The sequence below is a fragment of the Herpailurus yagouaroundi genome, unplaced genomic scaffold, assembly GCF_014898765.1.
Source record: "Herpailurus yagouaroundi ecotype Mexico unplaced genomic scaffold, PumYag 437, whole genome shotgun sequence".
NCBI classification, from domain to species: Eukaryota; Metazoa; Chordata; class Mammalia; order Carnivora; family Felidae; genus Herpailurus; species Herpailurus yagouaroundi.
Genome location: NW_024412654.1, coordinates 489799 through 503369, shown reverse-complemented (window position 1 = coordinate 503369; position 13571 = coordinate 489799). Strand labels below are relative to the sequence as shown.

The 13571-nt window shown below is 50.3% G+C and overlaps 1 protein-coding gene and 1 long non-coding RNA gene across 3 annotated transcripts; both read left to right on the top strand.

Moving 5' to 3' along the window:
- Nucleotides 1-206: 206 nt before the first annotated feature.
- PXMP2 (peroxisomal membrane protein 2) lies at nt 207-11010 on the top strand. 2 transcript variants are annotated; one of them, XR_005787089.1, is made up of 5 exons: nt 207-492; nt 2097-2210; nt 3946-4108; nt 7960-10317; nt 10665-11010. XR_005787089.1 is itself a non-coding variant. In XM_040464193.1 (5 exons), exons 1-5 carry the CDS (start codon nt 371-373, stop codon nt 10731-10733), a joined length of 588 nt encoding a protein of 195 aa, XP_040320127.1. In that variant the 5' UTR covers nt 215-370; the 3' UTR covers nt 10734-11010. The 2 variants fall into 2 exon arrangements, 1 of the variants encoding a protein (XP_040320127.1); XM_040464193.1 differs by having other exon boundaries at nt 215-492; nt 7960-8079.
- LOC121022756 (uncharacterized) lies at nt 5159-6507 on the top strand. The gene is made up of 2 exons (XR_005787096.1): nt 5159-5256; nt 5506-6507. It is a non-coding gene; the product is annotated as an uncharacterized LOC121022756 (long non-coding RNA).
- Nucleotides 11011-13571: the final 2561 nt, after the last annotated feature.

The following is a 13571-nucleotide window of genomic DNA, read 5'->3' as shown; positions in this document are numbered from 1 at the left end:
CCGTCCGCGCCCGGTTCCGCGCGCCGCCGCCCGCTATTCCTCAGAACCATCGCGCCGCGCTCGCACCGCCCCGGCTCTCCCGGAGAAATTTGGCGCGCTCCCCCCAACTCTCGCGAGAGACCGGAAGCGCCCGCCGCTCCCTCTGGAGGCTCGCCCCGCCCCGCCCCGCCCCACCGAGCTCCAATGGCCACGGCCGCCCGAGGGGTGGCGGCCAGATAGGGACTCAGGGAAAAGTGTGCGGAGGCGGTCGCCGCGCAAGGCGGGGTCTGTCCCCGGCCGCGCTGCGTGCCGCGGCGGGGCGGGAAATGTCAGGCCGTCCCCGCCTGGTGCGGGGTCGTGGGGCCCCGGAGGGCGCGGAGCGCGGGAGGCGATGGCGTCGGCGGCGTCGAAGCTGCGGGCGGAGGCCGGGCTCGGGGCGCTCCCGCAGCGGGCGCTCGCCCAGTACCTGCGCCTTCTGCGGCTCTACCCTGTGCTCACCAAGGCGGCCACCAGGTCGGCGCGCAACGGCCACGGAGGGGACGGGACCGGGCGGGGGGCGGCCCGTAGCTCGGCCGGCCTCGGGGACCCAGCCACGTAGATGCATCCTGTGCAGGGATTTGAGTGCCAAAGGCAAAATGTCCGGGTGTCAAAATGACCTCCCAAAGGCCTTCAGTTAGCCCGAGAGCTCAGCATAGGCGGCTTGGTGCATTCGGTCCTCACAAGTAGTTAACCAGGGGCCAGACCGAAGGAAGGCACAAAGCGAAGGGCTCCAGGCAGACCTCCTGCCCTGGACGTGACCTCCGGCCCTGGAGGTGACCTCCGGCCCAGCTTCTCCGCGGGCGGTCGAAGCCTGACCTGCGCTTGTTCTGAGGTTAGAGTGGCTCAGGCGCGACGTGTTAAGATTTGTTTTTTTAGTCAGCTTTGCATTCGGCAGAAAGGTGACAACCCCCCTCCGCCCTCCGCACTCTCCCCTCCCCCGTCTGCTGGTCAGTTGCACCCTTTGATTTGGGGTACTAAACTTTTTATGAGACATCGTCCTCCTCCATTACTTTAATTACTTAATTTTATAAGTTTGTCCGCTTTTGTTAAAGCCAGCTTTTCATAAGTAGGTACAGCACGCTTCCTGCGTGTCAGGCATCGGCAGCAATCAAGAGGGTAGGGACCCTCAAAGGCGTTTCTATTCTAGTGAAAGAGTAGAGGATAAACAGATAAATACATAGCACAGATGAAGTGGTCGGGGAAGGTGACATTTGAACGGGAGGCCTGAATGAAGGGAGGGAACGAGGGGAGCCAAATCTCCCTGGGCAGAGGGTACTTCAGGTGCAAAGATCCCGAGGGAGGAGCAAGCTAATAATGGAGGGGCGGAAGGAAGACTGTGTTGCTGGAGACATGAAGAGCCGAGAAAGGAAGCAGATGAGAAAGAGGTAGCCAAGGGTCAGCTCAAGAAGGTGCTTATCACCCATACAAAGAATTTTGACATTTTTAGCCCACGGAGCTTATCAGAAGGTAGCTGTAGACCAAGCCTTGGAGCAACTGGACCTGTCTCCACCTCTCTATTGACATTTCTGTTGTGATCACTGTAGTTTACATGCGGGTGTAAGAAAGAATACAGGGAGATCCCTCACACACTTTGCCCAGTTCCCCCCATGGGTAACATTTTGTAAAAGTGTAGTACAATATCACAGCCAGGCACTGGCACAGACACAGTCCACAGATCAGATTTTCCTGGCTTTCGTTCTGCTATGCCCACCTTTTGACATAGGGACCCCACACTGGGGCTGCCTTAAAAACCTGCTTTAGGGGCGCCTGGGTGGCTCAGTCGAGCGTCAGATTCTTGATTTCAGCTCGGGTCGTGATCCCAAGGGTCGTGGGATTGAGCCCTGCGCCAGGCTCCGTGCAGAGTGTGGAGCCTGCTTGGGATTCTCTCTCTCTCCCTTTGCCCCTCTCCACCACTTGCGCTCTCTCTAAAATAAAAAATTAAAACTAAAAACCTGCTTTAAAAAGGACTCCTCTCTACACACCCCACCATGATCTCAGAACAGCCACGCTAAGTACATGCAGGAATGGCCCCCCTCTTGCTGGTTGCCCCCGTTTTCTGATGACATCTCTGTCCACAGTGGCATTTTGTCAGCACTTGGGAACTTCCTGGCCCAGATGATGGCGAAGCAGCGGAAAAAAGAAAGCTCCCAAAAGCTAGATGCCAGTGGGCCTCTCAGATACGCCATTTATGGGTGAGTTTCACAAAGGGGCTGATCTAACCAGCAGCAGACTAACCATGACAAAGCTAGGGTATCAAGACCAAGTCTCTGAAATAACCTAATTTTGAGAAATAATTTTTAAAAAGTGTTGAAGTAATCATGGGGAAAAAGTCAGAATGATGGATAACATTAACTTGTTTTATGGTTTTCATTTTTTTTTTAAATTTTTTTTTCAACGTTTATTTATTTTTGGGACAGAGAGAGACAGGGCATGAACGGGGGAGGGGCAGAGAGAGAGGGAGACACAGAATCGGAAACAGGCTCCAGGCTCTGAGCCATCAGCCCAGAGCCCGACGCGGGGCTCGAACTCCCGGACCGCGAGATCGTGACCTGGCTGAAGTCGGACGCTTAACCGACTGAGCCACCCAGGCGCCCCCTGTGGTTTTCATTTTGAATCACATGAGTGGGGGTGGCTGTCCTCATTGGGCCGAGAGATCTGAGGGCAGATAATTCACCTGAACCTAAATTAGACTTCAAGACACAAAGACCGTGAAAGGGGAAAACTACTCAAATATTGCAGTCGTTTCTGTTATTTTCATAGCTTAAACAACCAGAAAAATACTTAGGAAAAATGTCCAGTTTCAGAATCACTTTTGGAACTGCAAAGAACACAGAGATTCAGGAGTTTTACCCAATTAAATCCACATCACGTTCTCTGGCCAACAATACTGTTTGTATAGATGGATTATTTTGAAGTCGTGTTTTGTTTTTGATCTAAAACTCACAAATATCCCTTCGTCCTCGGAAGCCCGCTGGTTGCAGCCACCACAGCTGTCCTGTAATGTAGATAAAGAGAAGCCATAATCCTCCTGGAGGGAAGGAGGGAGTCAGGATCACCTGAGAGGCCTCACCCACTCACGGTTTATGGCGTTGACTTCCGTTCCCTCTCACTGAGGACCTGCTCCCGGCCACATAACCTGTGGCAGGACAGGAAGCCACAGCTGAGAACCACTTGTTTAAGGACTTTAGTGTCAAAAATGAGAAGACCCTTAGGTCCCTACCCCCCATTTTATTGCTGAATCTTACGGAACTGTGGATGTGTTTTACCAGCAGATGGCGTGGCTGGGTTCAGTTCTGTCCCAAGCATTCTACACTTGGGAATGCACAGTAGCAGGACAGACAAGCCAGTGCCCAGCACCAGGCTTCACTCTTGCTAACTACCCAACAGGGTTTGCTAAGAAGCTCTAATACCAGGGGTGCCCCCACTTACTTACTACTGAGCACCTCCTCTGAGCCAGGCCACGTTCTAGGCGCTGTGGACACAGCAGTGATGAGACAGACACAATCCGTCTTGTGACGCGTACCTGCAGCAGGGCGAAGAGGGCACCACGTGACTAAACAAATGAGATGAGGACATGTAGTGATAAATGCTATGAAGGCAGTGGAACAGGACCTGGAATTGAGAGTGGCTGAGACAGCAGCTGGTGCGTTGTCCAGAACAATCAGGAGGTCTCCAAGCTGACAGTGTTGAGAAGGAGCTGGCCGCGTGAAGATTGAGGGGGGATCTGGTCTATCAGGGACAAAAGACAATGCTTGAAGCAGATTCAAAGAAAGCCTGTTTTCTAGAAGGACCACACATACCTGTGTGGTCAGGGATGGGGGGCCCAGGGAGCAGGGCTTAGGACCTGGGGTTGGGGGGTGAAGCTGGACGCAAGAAGGACACATCCAGGAAATGGCAGTCCTGCTCACCCCCGCTGCGGGGCCTCAGGTTCTTCTTCACAGGGCCACTGAGTCACTTCTTCTACCTCTTCATGGAGCACTGGATCCCTTCTGAGGTCCCCTGGGCTGGGGTCAAGAGGCTCCTCCTGGACCGCCTCCTCTTTGCACCGGCCTTCCTGTTGTTGTTTCTCCTCGTCATGAACTTCCTGGAGGTTGGTCGCTGCCATAGTACTTGCGATAGCTCTTTGCGGGGCACAGCGATTCTTGACCTGGCATCTGTGGGTGGAATGCAGAGGGTCTGTGAACTTTCCAGCACACCAAAATTGAAACTTCTCTCTCTTGTTTTTATGAATGTCAGACACAAACCCCAGTCATATTGGCGGTACCTGTCGGTCTGCAGTAAGAAATCACAGAGGTCTTGATATCACACATCCCAAAATATCTTTTATGTTTCTGGACCCCCTGCACCTGCCTTCAAGTCTTGTCACTGAATGTGTTAAGGAAGCACATATACTGGTCTATCATAAGATTCTTTAAAAAAAAAAAAATTTTTTTTTTAACGTTTATTTATTTTTGAGACAGAGACAGAGCACGAACGGGGGAGGGTCAGAGAGAGTGAGACACAGAATCGGAAACAGGCTCCAGGCTCTGAGCTGTCAGCACAGAGCCCGACGCGGGGCTCGAACTTGCAGACTGCGAAATCATGACCCGAGCCAAAGTCGGCCGCTTAACCGACTGAGCCACCCGGGCACCCCAATAAGATTCTTTTCTGAGTATTTTGGTAGCTGTATTCAGTATAGTTCCCTGGTAATCTTATATATGTTATATAAACAGGATTCTGAGAAGGGGGTCTCTGGGACTCACGACACAGAAGTTTCAGGCCCCTAATGGTATCGCAGAAGCCTGTGCTAATTCAGTGCCTGAACATCATAAGTGCTCTGAAGAGGCTAACAGACCAGCATAGACTGAAAACCTCACAACTCACCGCAGGAGGTGTGTTCACGCAAATCACTAGGCATGTCTGTTCTAACGTGCCCAGCCTAAGACCCTTCCCAGTTCACTACACCTCCAGCCTCTCACCATCTCTCTGTCCACTGTGTGCCTGAGATGTGTCCTGTTCTGCCCTGAAAGTAATCGTTCCAACCAATCACATTCTGCCCTGAAAGTAATCGTTCCAACCAATCACAGCAGGCAAATGCTTCTGCAGGTTTTATTTTGAAGCAGCACCTTGAGGTCTTATTACTGAAGAGAATGCCCCTGTGGCCAAAAGTGATCCTTGCGGGGGAAGCAGGAAAGATGCGTAATCTCAACCATGATTGCTAGTAAGTCCTTGATAGTAAGAAGAAGTGTTTGGGAAGCCGTTAGAAAACCTGAGGTAGGTGGGGCGCCTGGGTGGCTCAGTCGGTTAAGTGTCTGACTTCGGCTCAGGTCATGATCTCACGGTCCGTGAGTTCGAGCCCCGTGTCGGGCTCTGCTGACAGCTCAGAGCCTGGAGCCTGCTTCGGATTCTGTGTCTCCCTCTCTCTCTGCCCCTCCCCTGTTCATACTCTGTCTCCCTCTGTCTCAAAAATAAAATAAAACGTTAAAAAAAAAAAGTTAAAAAAAAAAGAAAAGAAAACCTGAGGTAGGAAGCAAAGGATACCCACATTAGAAGTGAAGGTACAGGAGTGTCTCTTTTTTTTCCTTCTAGCTATGAAAGGAATATATTTTTCATTAATAGACAAAAACCCTAAATCCACGTATCGTATGTTACCAAGGTGTGTAAAGCGCCCAACATAAACGCCTTGTGTTGGACCACGTTATATCACACACACGATAGATGCTTCTGCATCTGCATTAAAAAAAATCTTTTTAATTTGAATATAGGTGACCCACAATGTTATGTTAGTTTCAGGTGTGCAGCACAGTGACTCAACTTCTCAATACATTACACTATGCTCACCGCAAGTGTCAGCATACAACTCTGTTAAAATATCACTTTCTCTCTTCCCTGCGCTGTGCCGACGTCTAGCATTTCTTGATCATAGACATCATGTTTGGACCACACAGTGTTTGCTAGTCCACCATATGTCCGTCCCTTATCCAAAAAGGCTGTCCTCAACGTGTCCTCCCTGCGGTGGTACAGAGTAATACAAACGGCAGCCATCTATGAGCACTTGTTCCAAGCCCCACGTTGAGCCCTTCGTGTCATTTGAGCCACAAGGCAACCCCATTTTACAGATGACAAAGCTGAGGCCCATGGCTTAAGTTCTCATAACTTACGAGCCCTTGAATCGAGTCAGACCCAGGCTTTGTGACCCCAGAGCTTCTTTCTCCTCCACGTGAGGTTTGTTTCCCCACATTCTTGACAATCATGGTTATATTTTTCTTTTAAATAGTTTGCAGGTTGATATGTAAAAACAACATATACATCTTTATAAGGCCGAATATCTTTTTATACACCTCCCATATTCTATGAACTTTGCTTATTTTCTATCAGTGTAGTCTTTTTCTCACTGACCGTGTGTTTGTATATATTAAGGAGATCAATCCTTTGCCGGATACAAATTGCAGATATTCTCCCCATTTTTTAGGTGTTTGTCTTTTTTTTTTTTAAATGTTTATTTTTGAGAGAGAGACAGACAGCATGAGCAGGGGAGGAGCAAAGGGAGAGGGAGACACTGAATCCGAAGCAGGTTCCAGGCTCTGAGCCGTCAGCACAGAGCCCGACGCGGGGCTCGAATTCATGAGCCGTGAGATCATGACCTGAGCTGAAGTCAGACGCTTAACCGACTGAGCCACCCAGGCGCTCCTAGGTGTTTATCTTTTTTTTTTTTTTTTTAATTTTTTTTTTCAACGTTTATTTATTTTTGGGACAGAGAGAGACAGAGCATGAATGGGGGAGGGGCAGAGAGAGAGGGAGACACAGAATCGGAACCAGGCTCCAGGTTCTCTGAGCTGTCAGCACAGAGCCCGACGCGGGGCTCGAACTCACGGACCGCGAGATCGTGACCTGGCTGAAGTCGGACGCTTAACCGACGGCGCCACCCAGGCGCTCCTAGGTGTTTATCTTTTAACTTCCTGTAAAGTTAAACATTTGAAGTTACAAAAATAGTTCATTTATAGTGTGTTTCTCCATGCAGGAGTTTAAAAAATTCATGTATTCAAATACGTGATTCTTTTTCTTTGTGGGTTTCTTTAAAGGAAGAGACTGGAAATATTCTCTTAAACTTTGTTCTTTTCCTCTTATGATATTATGTGCATTTTGACAAATGCAAACATAATAGAAATATTCTATATTTTCCTCCAGTATTCTTATTTTTTTAATTATATGTGGGAGATACACTTGGCTTGTTTCTTCCACTTCAACTGCAAATTATCTCATTGCCATTTATCAAACAATCCCGTGCCTCGAAGTGTCAACTTTATCATATACTGCCATTCTCATATGTACAGGCCATTATCTGGACTCTTCTATCTTTTGCTGGATTCTACTTCCATCGTATGTCTTTTATTTTTTAGCTTTTAATTACCATAATTATTAGTATTAATTACCATAGAGTATTTTTTAAATCTTCAGTAATTTAGGCCTCCCCTGTTATTATTTTTCAAGATAGTTATTTTTTATGCACTCATCCTTTCAGATGACATTCAGAATCACCTTATTGGGGCTCATTTTTTAAAAACTCCTGACAAGTTTTGCTTGAAAAACGCATCAATTTTGGAGGCCATTTTGGGCAACACGAACAGCCAGGCCATAAATAGCAGCTCTGGTGCCCGCTGCCAGCAGTACGGGTCACACCACTTAATCAGCTCTTCGAGGAGCGATGAGGGTCTGTGCGGGCAGTGGGCACAGGATGAGCCAAGGGGAGTCTCACCGTCGGCTTTCTGACCAGGTGACTGGCTCCTGATCCCTGCGGTGCTAATGAGACACACCGATGTGCTGTCTCTATACAAATGGAACAAAATCCACAGTTTTCAAAACCATCGTGTTAGGGTTTGGGGCCCTCCAGACCGTGGCACCCCCGCTTCAGTTCCGAGGGCAGTGGTGGTCACTTACTGTCCACACTCCCCTCCTTTCCAGGGGAGAGACGCAGCTGCTCTCTCTGTCCAGATAAGGAGAAGCTTCTGGCCGGCGCTGCGCATGAACTGGCGAGTCTGGACCCCAGTGCAGTTCATCAACATCAACTACGTCCCTCTGCAGGTGAGGGCCAGCTGACACCATGCGGAGCCCGAGGGGGCCTCATCCTCCACCAGCCTTGTTCCTTCTTGGAACCATTGGTGGTTTTCTCTCCGCGCAGAATCATTAGCAGCTTTGGATGTGGACGGGCGAAGCGTGTGCCCACACCTCATCCCTTGGTCCCAGAAACATTTCTGAAAAGCCTCCAGTCCAGGACAGCTCGAGTTTTCCAGGGGCGCAGCGTTGCCAGTGCCTGGCCCCGTGGGTCACAGCTGGGCTTGCGTGCGGGAGCCGAGCGGTGGCCGTGCCCAGCAGGGTGAGGGGCAGAGGCGAGTCCGGCCTTACCTGCCCTGACATCAGCGTGCGCCTGAGCCCTGAGCGGCAAGCGGCAGGCAGGACCCTGGGGGCAGGGATGCTGTCGGGGCGCCGCGCACCAGGTTCAGCCCTTCTGGGCACCGGGGGTCGCGGCCCGAGGCAGGCTGCCGAAACTGGGCCTCCACTCAGCACGGTGGGAGCCTGGAGGGGCTCTGAGCTGCAGGAAGACCTCACCAGGGCAAGGCTGAGGGGCCCGCGGTCCTGCGCCGTCTTTACACACCGAGGACAGCCCACCTGTGTCCCGCCCCAAGACCACGCCCAGGGCTAGAGATCTGGAGGCGGGGCTTGGCACAGCGTCTGCTGACGGCCGTGGGTGTATTACAGCCTCAGAGCAAGGATTTGCAACTGCATCTTAGGAATCCACTGCAGCCTTCCTACGCTCCCTCCCTCCCGTGAGGCTCACGCAGGGCAAGCTCTCACCCACCAACAAAACGCAGCAACACTCAGGCCACGTTTCTGTCCAGGGAAGCCCTGTAAAGACCCAGTGCCTGGGGTTTGGGGGAGAGCTAGTCACATAGGCACCCTCTGCCTGGTGCTTACCAGAATTCCAGACTCCCAGAAGGAAGAGTCAGTGCTCAGCAGAACTGCTTTGTTTTAGCGAGCAGTCTAAGCACAGAGGCCATTCTTATCCGCTGGGGAAAGGTAGGAACCCACAGGAACTCTAAGTTCCCAGAGCCCAGGCAAGGGCTAGCCACTCTGACAGGCCTTTCCAAGGAGAGCAGCCTCAAGCTTTTTTTTGCACACCATTTAAGTAACCTACTTGGTTTCCCCCTGCTTTAGAAAGGAGAGACAGACCTGAGGCAGAACCCCCTGGAGCAGAGCTCCATTGCAAGGATGGGAAGAGGGAGGGAGGTGCAGGCCGGGTGGTCACTCACACACACACATACACACACACACCAAGGAGTAGCAGAAAACCAGAAGGTGGCAGTGACACAAGCACAGTCACTGCAGGGAGTTAAAGGAAAATGAAAATCAGTTAGTTTCATGGACTTTAACAACAATCCTCATCAGTGACCTTCCCAGGAGCAATTTCAGTGGCTCCGTGAGGGCTGAAGCCAGGCTGCTGTGAATTGAGCAGTGGGTGGGGAAGGAGAAAAGAAATCGTTAAGTCTGCGAAGTTCTCTCACGAAGTGTGTGACGAGGTGGGGAGAAGTGATAGGAGAGGGTCTCTGAAGGTTGGAGAGGCCATATTCTACCCTAAAGAGGGTGCATGGGGTTTGGACACAGGCAGAGGGATGCTTTGGACAGAGGCTCTTCTTTACTAAGCCAAGAGAGTGGTGCCTGTTCACTGGTGACCTCCCATCCATACCTCTTTCCTTGGGGAAGGCAGAGGCCAGGGCGGGGCCCCACTGAGGCAAAAGGAGGTAGGATGGGTACTTGGAGGGGAGAGGAGGGGCAAGCCTGTAGAGGACGGCAGAGGGAGCCGACTGGAGCCCCTCGCGTGCGTGGACCGAGGGCCCCAGGGTGGCAGGGGAGCAGGGAGAATGGAGCTTTGCCAAGGAGTATAACCAAGGAACAGGAAGGGAAGGCAATGAGGGCTTTGGGCCTTGTATTCTAATGTATGTAGCAAAGGAAACAGACACAGAGAGGCAGAAGGGCTGAGGATGTGAAGGGGTCTGTGGACGGGAGAGTAGGAGAGCCTAGAAAATGGAACCCTTCTGGGCCCCCTGGGGACAGAGCGCCAGGAGGCTGTGGTCACGGTTTCCATTTGAGGTGGTCGCAGGCAAGTGCCTCAGGGGCAGTGAAGCTTATTAAGCAAATACCGAGCACCTACTGTATGCCCCACTGTTCTAAACTCTAGGCGTGCAGTGATTAACAAGACAGACCAGACCGCTACTTTCATGGAGCTTATATGCCAGGGAGACTCCCTGACTAAAGGCATTTCAGGTGGGAGTACATCCATGAGAGCATCAAAGCAGGGTAATGGCTTGGGGTGGGGGGGCTGGCGGCCACCAGCGGGCTGGGTGAGGCCACCACTTGACCAGTCCTGGGCTGGGAAGCTAAGCCAGGAGCTAGTGCTCAGCGAAGGAGGATGTGGGACAGTTCTCGTCAGTTTCCCCTCCTGGCCTGTAACATGGCTAGGCAGAGTCCCGCTCACCCCTCCAGCACGGTGCTCAGTACAAAGTAAGGCTCAGTGAATACAGTAGTAGGGGGATGGGCTCAGTCCTGTGGGATGGGTGCCTGGGAAGCGCAGTCAGGACTTCGCTCACTGTGGCCTGTGTTCGCTTTGGCAGTTCCGGGTGCTTGTTGCCAACCTGGTGTCTCTGTTCTGGTACATCTACCTGGCCTCTCTGGGGAAGTGAAGATGGCCTGGAGTGAACACACCCAGCTGTGTAGGGACACCTGCCTAGGGTGAAACAAGAGCAGAAACCACCTGGTCAAGACTGTAGCTGACTCCAGATCACGTGGTTCAAGATGGCGAAACAATCTGTTAATGTTAAGAATCTTGTGTTTCAAAAAGGTAGAAACCGTCTTCGGGTGATGCTGCCTCAGAGTCGTAAAATGCAGTAGCAATGATTGCACTTGTCACCCTGAATTGAGTTAGGACAACAATAAACTATAATGTAGCCTTTTCCGTGATGGTTTTAATTTCTCAGAATAATTGCTGTCACTTTGGAAGAAGAAATGGGTGGCTAGAGGGCTCAGATTTTTTTTTTTTTTACTTTAAAAAAAAGTTGTGGTTAAATCTGTTCTACAACTGCTTACCTCCGTGGAGCCGTTGGAAAAGGGCCCTTCTAGAGCAGGATTTTGCCCTGTGAGAACCATACGCCACCTTTCAGTGGATTTTCTGCTCTGTTATCACTCATTTGTTAACCTTCCTTCTCACCTTTTCTCATTCTCAATATCCCATTCTTGTTTCATAGCTACAATATCCTTGGATCTTAATTTTATATTAAAAAATCTCTCTTCTGTTGCATATGCTGTTTCTATTTTCTCAGGGTTCACTTTTTTTTTTTTCTTTCCTTCCTGTTTTGCTCTTTCTCCCAATCAGGATTTCCCCCAAAGTCTGCTAATCATACATCAGTGTTTAAGAGTCAGAGCCACTCAGGTGGCACCCTCAGTGTGGGCTGACCAATTCGGCTGGAGATGACTCATTTTCAGTAACTGAGGCCTTTTCTCTTAGACCGGTCAGTTTTCCCAGAGAGGAATTCTTTAATTTCTTGCCTAGCAGAAGGGTCGTGGTTGTAGCAGAGCATGGTATAAGCCTAGTGGCCAACATTCTTGTGGCTAACTAGAGGAAAAGAGTTAGAGGTCCTGTTAGTATGTGAACTCCATAATCTCAGCTGTACTGCTGTATCTTTGTCTCCGTGGTCTGGTGTCCTCAGATCCACAGTCCTTCTGGTTTAAATCCTCCGGAATGAATGTCTTCTGCCATGATGGAGGTGAGGTATTCACCTGAGGGTACAGGTCACGGAGGGTGTGCAGACGACAGTCTCTTAAAGGCTCTTCAATCAGTCCTCCTTTGTTCAACCCTATCCCCTTCCTAAGAGGTGGGGCTACGGCCTGTAACTCCCAGATTCTTCCAGACTCACTGGACTAACTGAGCTTGTTCTTGGTTTCCCCACAATACTGGCAACTGATGCTCCATTTCTCAGGTCAAAGGTGATCTGATTCCCAGCTTCCAAAATTTTGTCAACTGATCTTTTTGCTTTGTTTCTTCCTGTGGACTAATTTTTTTTCTTTCAAAATCTTTTTACTATCATTTTAGTAAGCAGCCTTCTGGAAGAAAGAGGCATGAATGTATGGTTTCAAGACACCATGTTTGTTTGTTTGTTTGTTTGTTAATTTATTTAAAATAATGTTTGAGAGAGAGAGCACGAATGGGGGACGGACAGAGAGAGGAGACAGGATCTGAAGCAGGCTCCAGGCTCCCATCTGTCAGCACAGAGCCCGATGTGGGGCTCGAACCCGTGAGCTGTGAGATCATGACCTGAGCCAAAGTCGGACGCTCAGTCGACTGAGCCACCCAGGTGCCCCCAAGGCACCATGTTTAAACAGAGATCTGGGTATTTCTGTGGAACAGATGCATTCTCCAAAACCCAGTGATTTTTTTCCAACTCTTGATTTTGGCTCAGGTCGTGACCTTGAGGTCATGAGATTGAGCCCCGCATTGGGCTCAGCACTGGGTGTGAAGCTAGATTGGGATTCAATCTCTCAATCTCACTCTCTCGGCCCCTCCCCATGACACACACACACACACACACACACACACACACACACTCTCTCTCTCTCTCTCTCTTAAAGAAACATTTAAAAAAGTGTAAGTCAGATCATGTCAATTTCCTACTTAAAAATCTGCAAAGATGACCCAGCAATTCCTTTTCTGGGTGCATACCCCCCTCCCAAACTGAAAGGGACTTGAAGAGATATTTGCACACTTTCATAGCATTGCACAAGTTCATAGCATTATTCACAGCAGCCAAAAGGTGGAAGCAACCCAGTATCCAGTGATGGATGATGGATAAACAAAATGTGATATATGCATAAAGTGGAATATTATTCAGCCTTAAAAAGGAACTTTGACACATGCTACAACACGGATGAACCTTGAGAACACTATGCTGAGTGAAACAAGCCATTCCAAAAGGACGAATACTGTGTGACTCTACTTACACGAAGTCCCTAGAATTGTCAAGTTCCTCCAGACAGAAAAGGGAAAGGTGGGACCTGGGGGCTGGGGGGAGTCGTAGGGAGTCTGTGTTTAATGCAGACAGTGTCACTTTGGATGGTGGAGTGGCCGCACTATAATGTGAGTGTACCTGACACCTGGGTGAGATGGTGGGGCACCCGGCTGGCTCAGTCAGTAGAACATGGGTCTCTTCATCTCAGGGCTGTAAGTTCAAGGCCCATGTTGGGTGTAGAGATTGCTTACAAAAACAACAACAAAAAAACCCCACCTTTTAGCAAAACCCCAAACTGGTTAACAGTCAATTTTGTTACATGCATTTTACCGCAGTAAAACCAAACAAAGTCGCTGGTTTCCTAGTTATACTAGGTTCTCTCTGCAAGGCTCCTTCATCTCTCCTAGCTCCTCGTGGCCTCAAGGCTGGGACTCCCAGAGGCGGGGCCCCCAAGGAGTAGACCCCACCCCGCCCCCTGCCGGGTCACACACCCCTGTGACCACACCCCTTCCCCCTCCC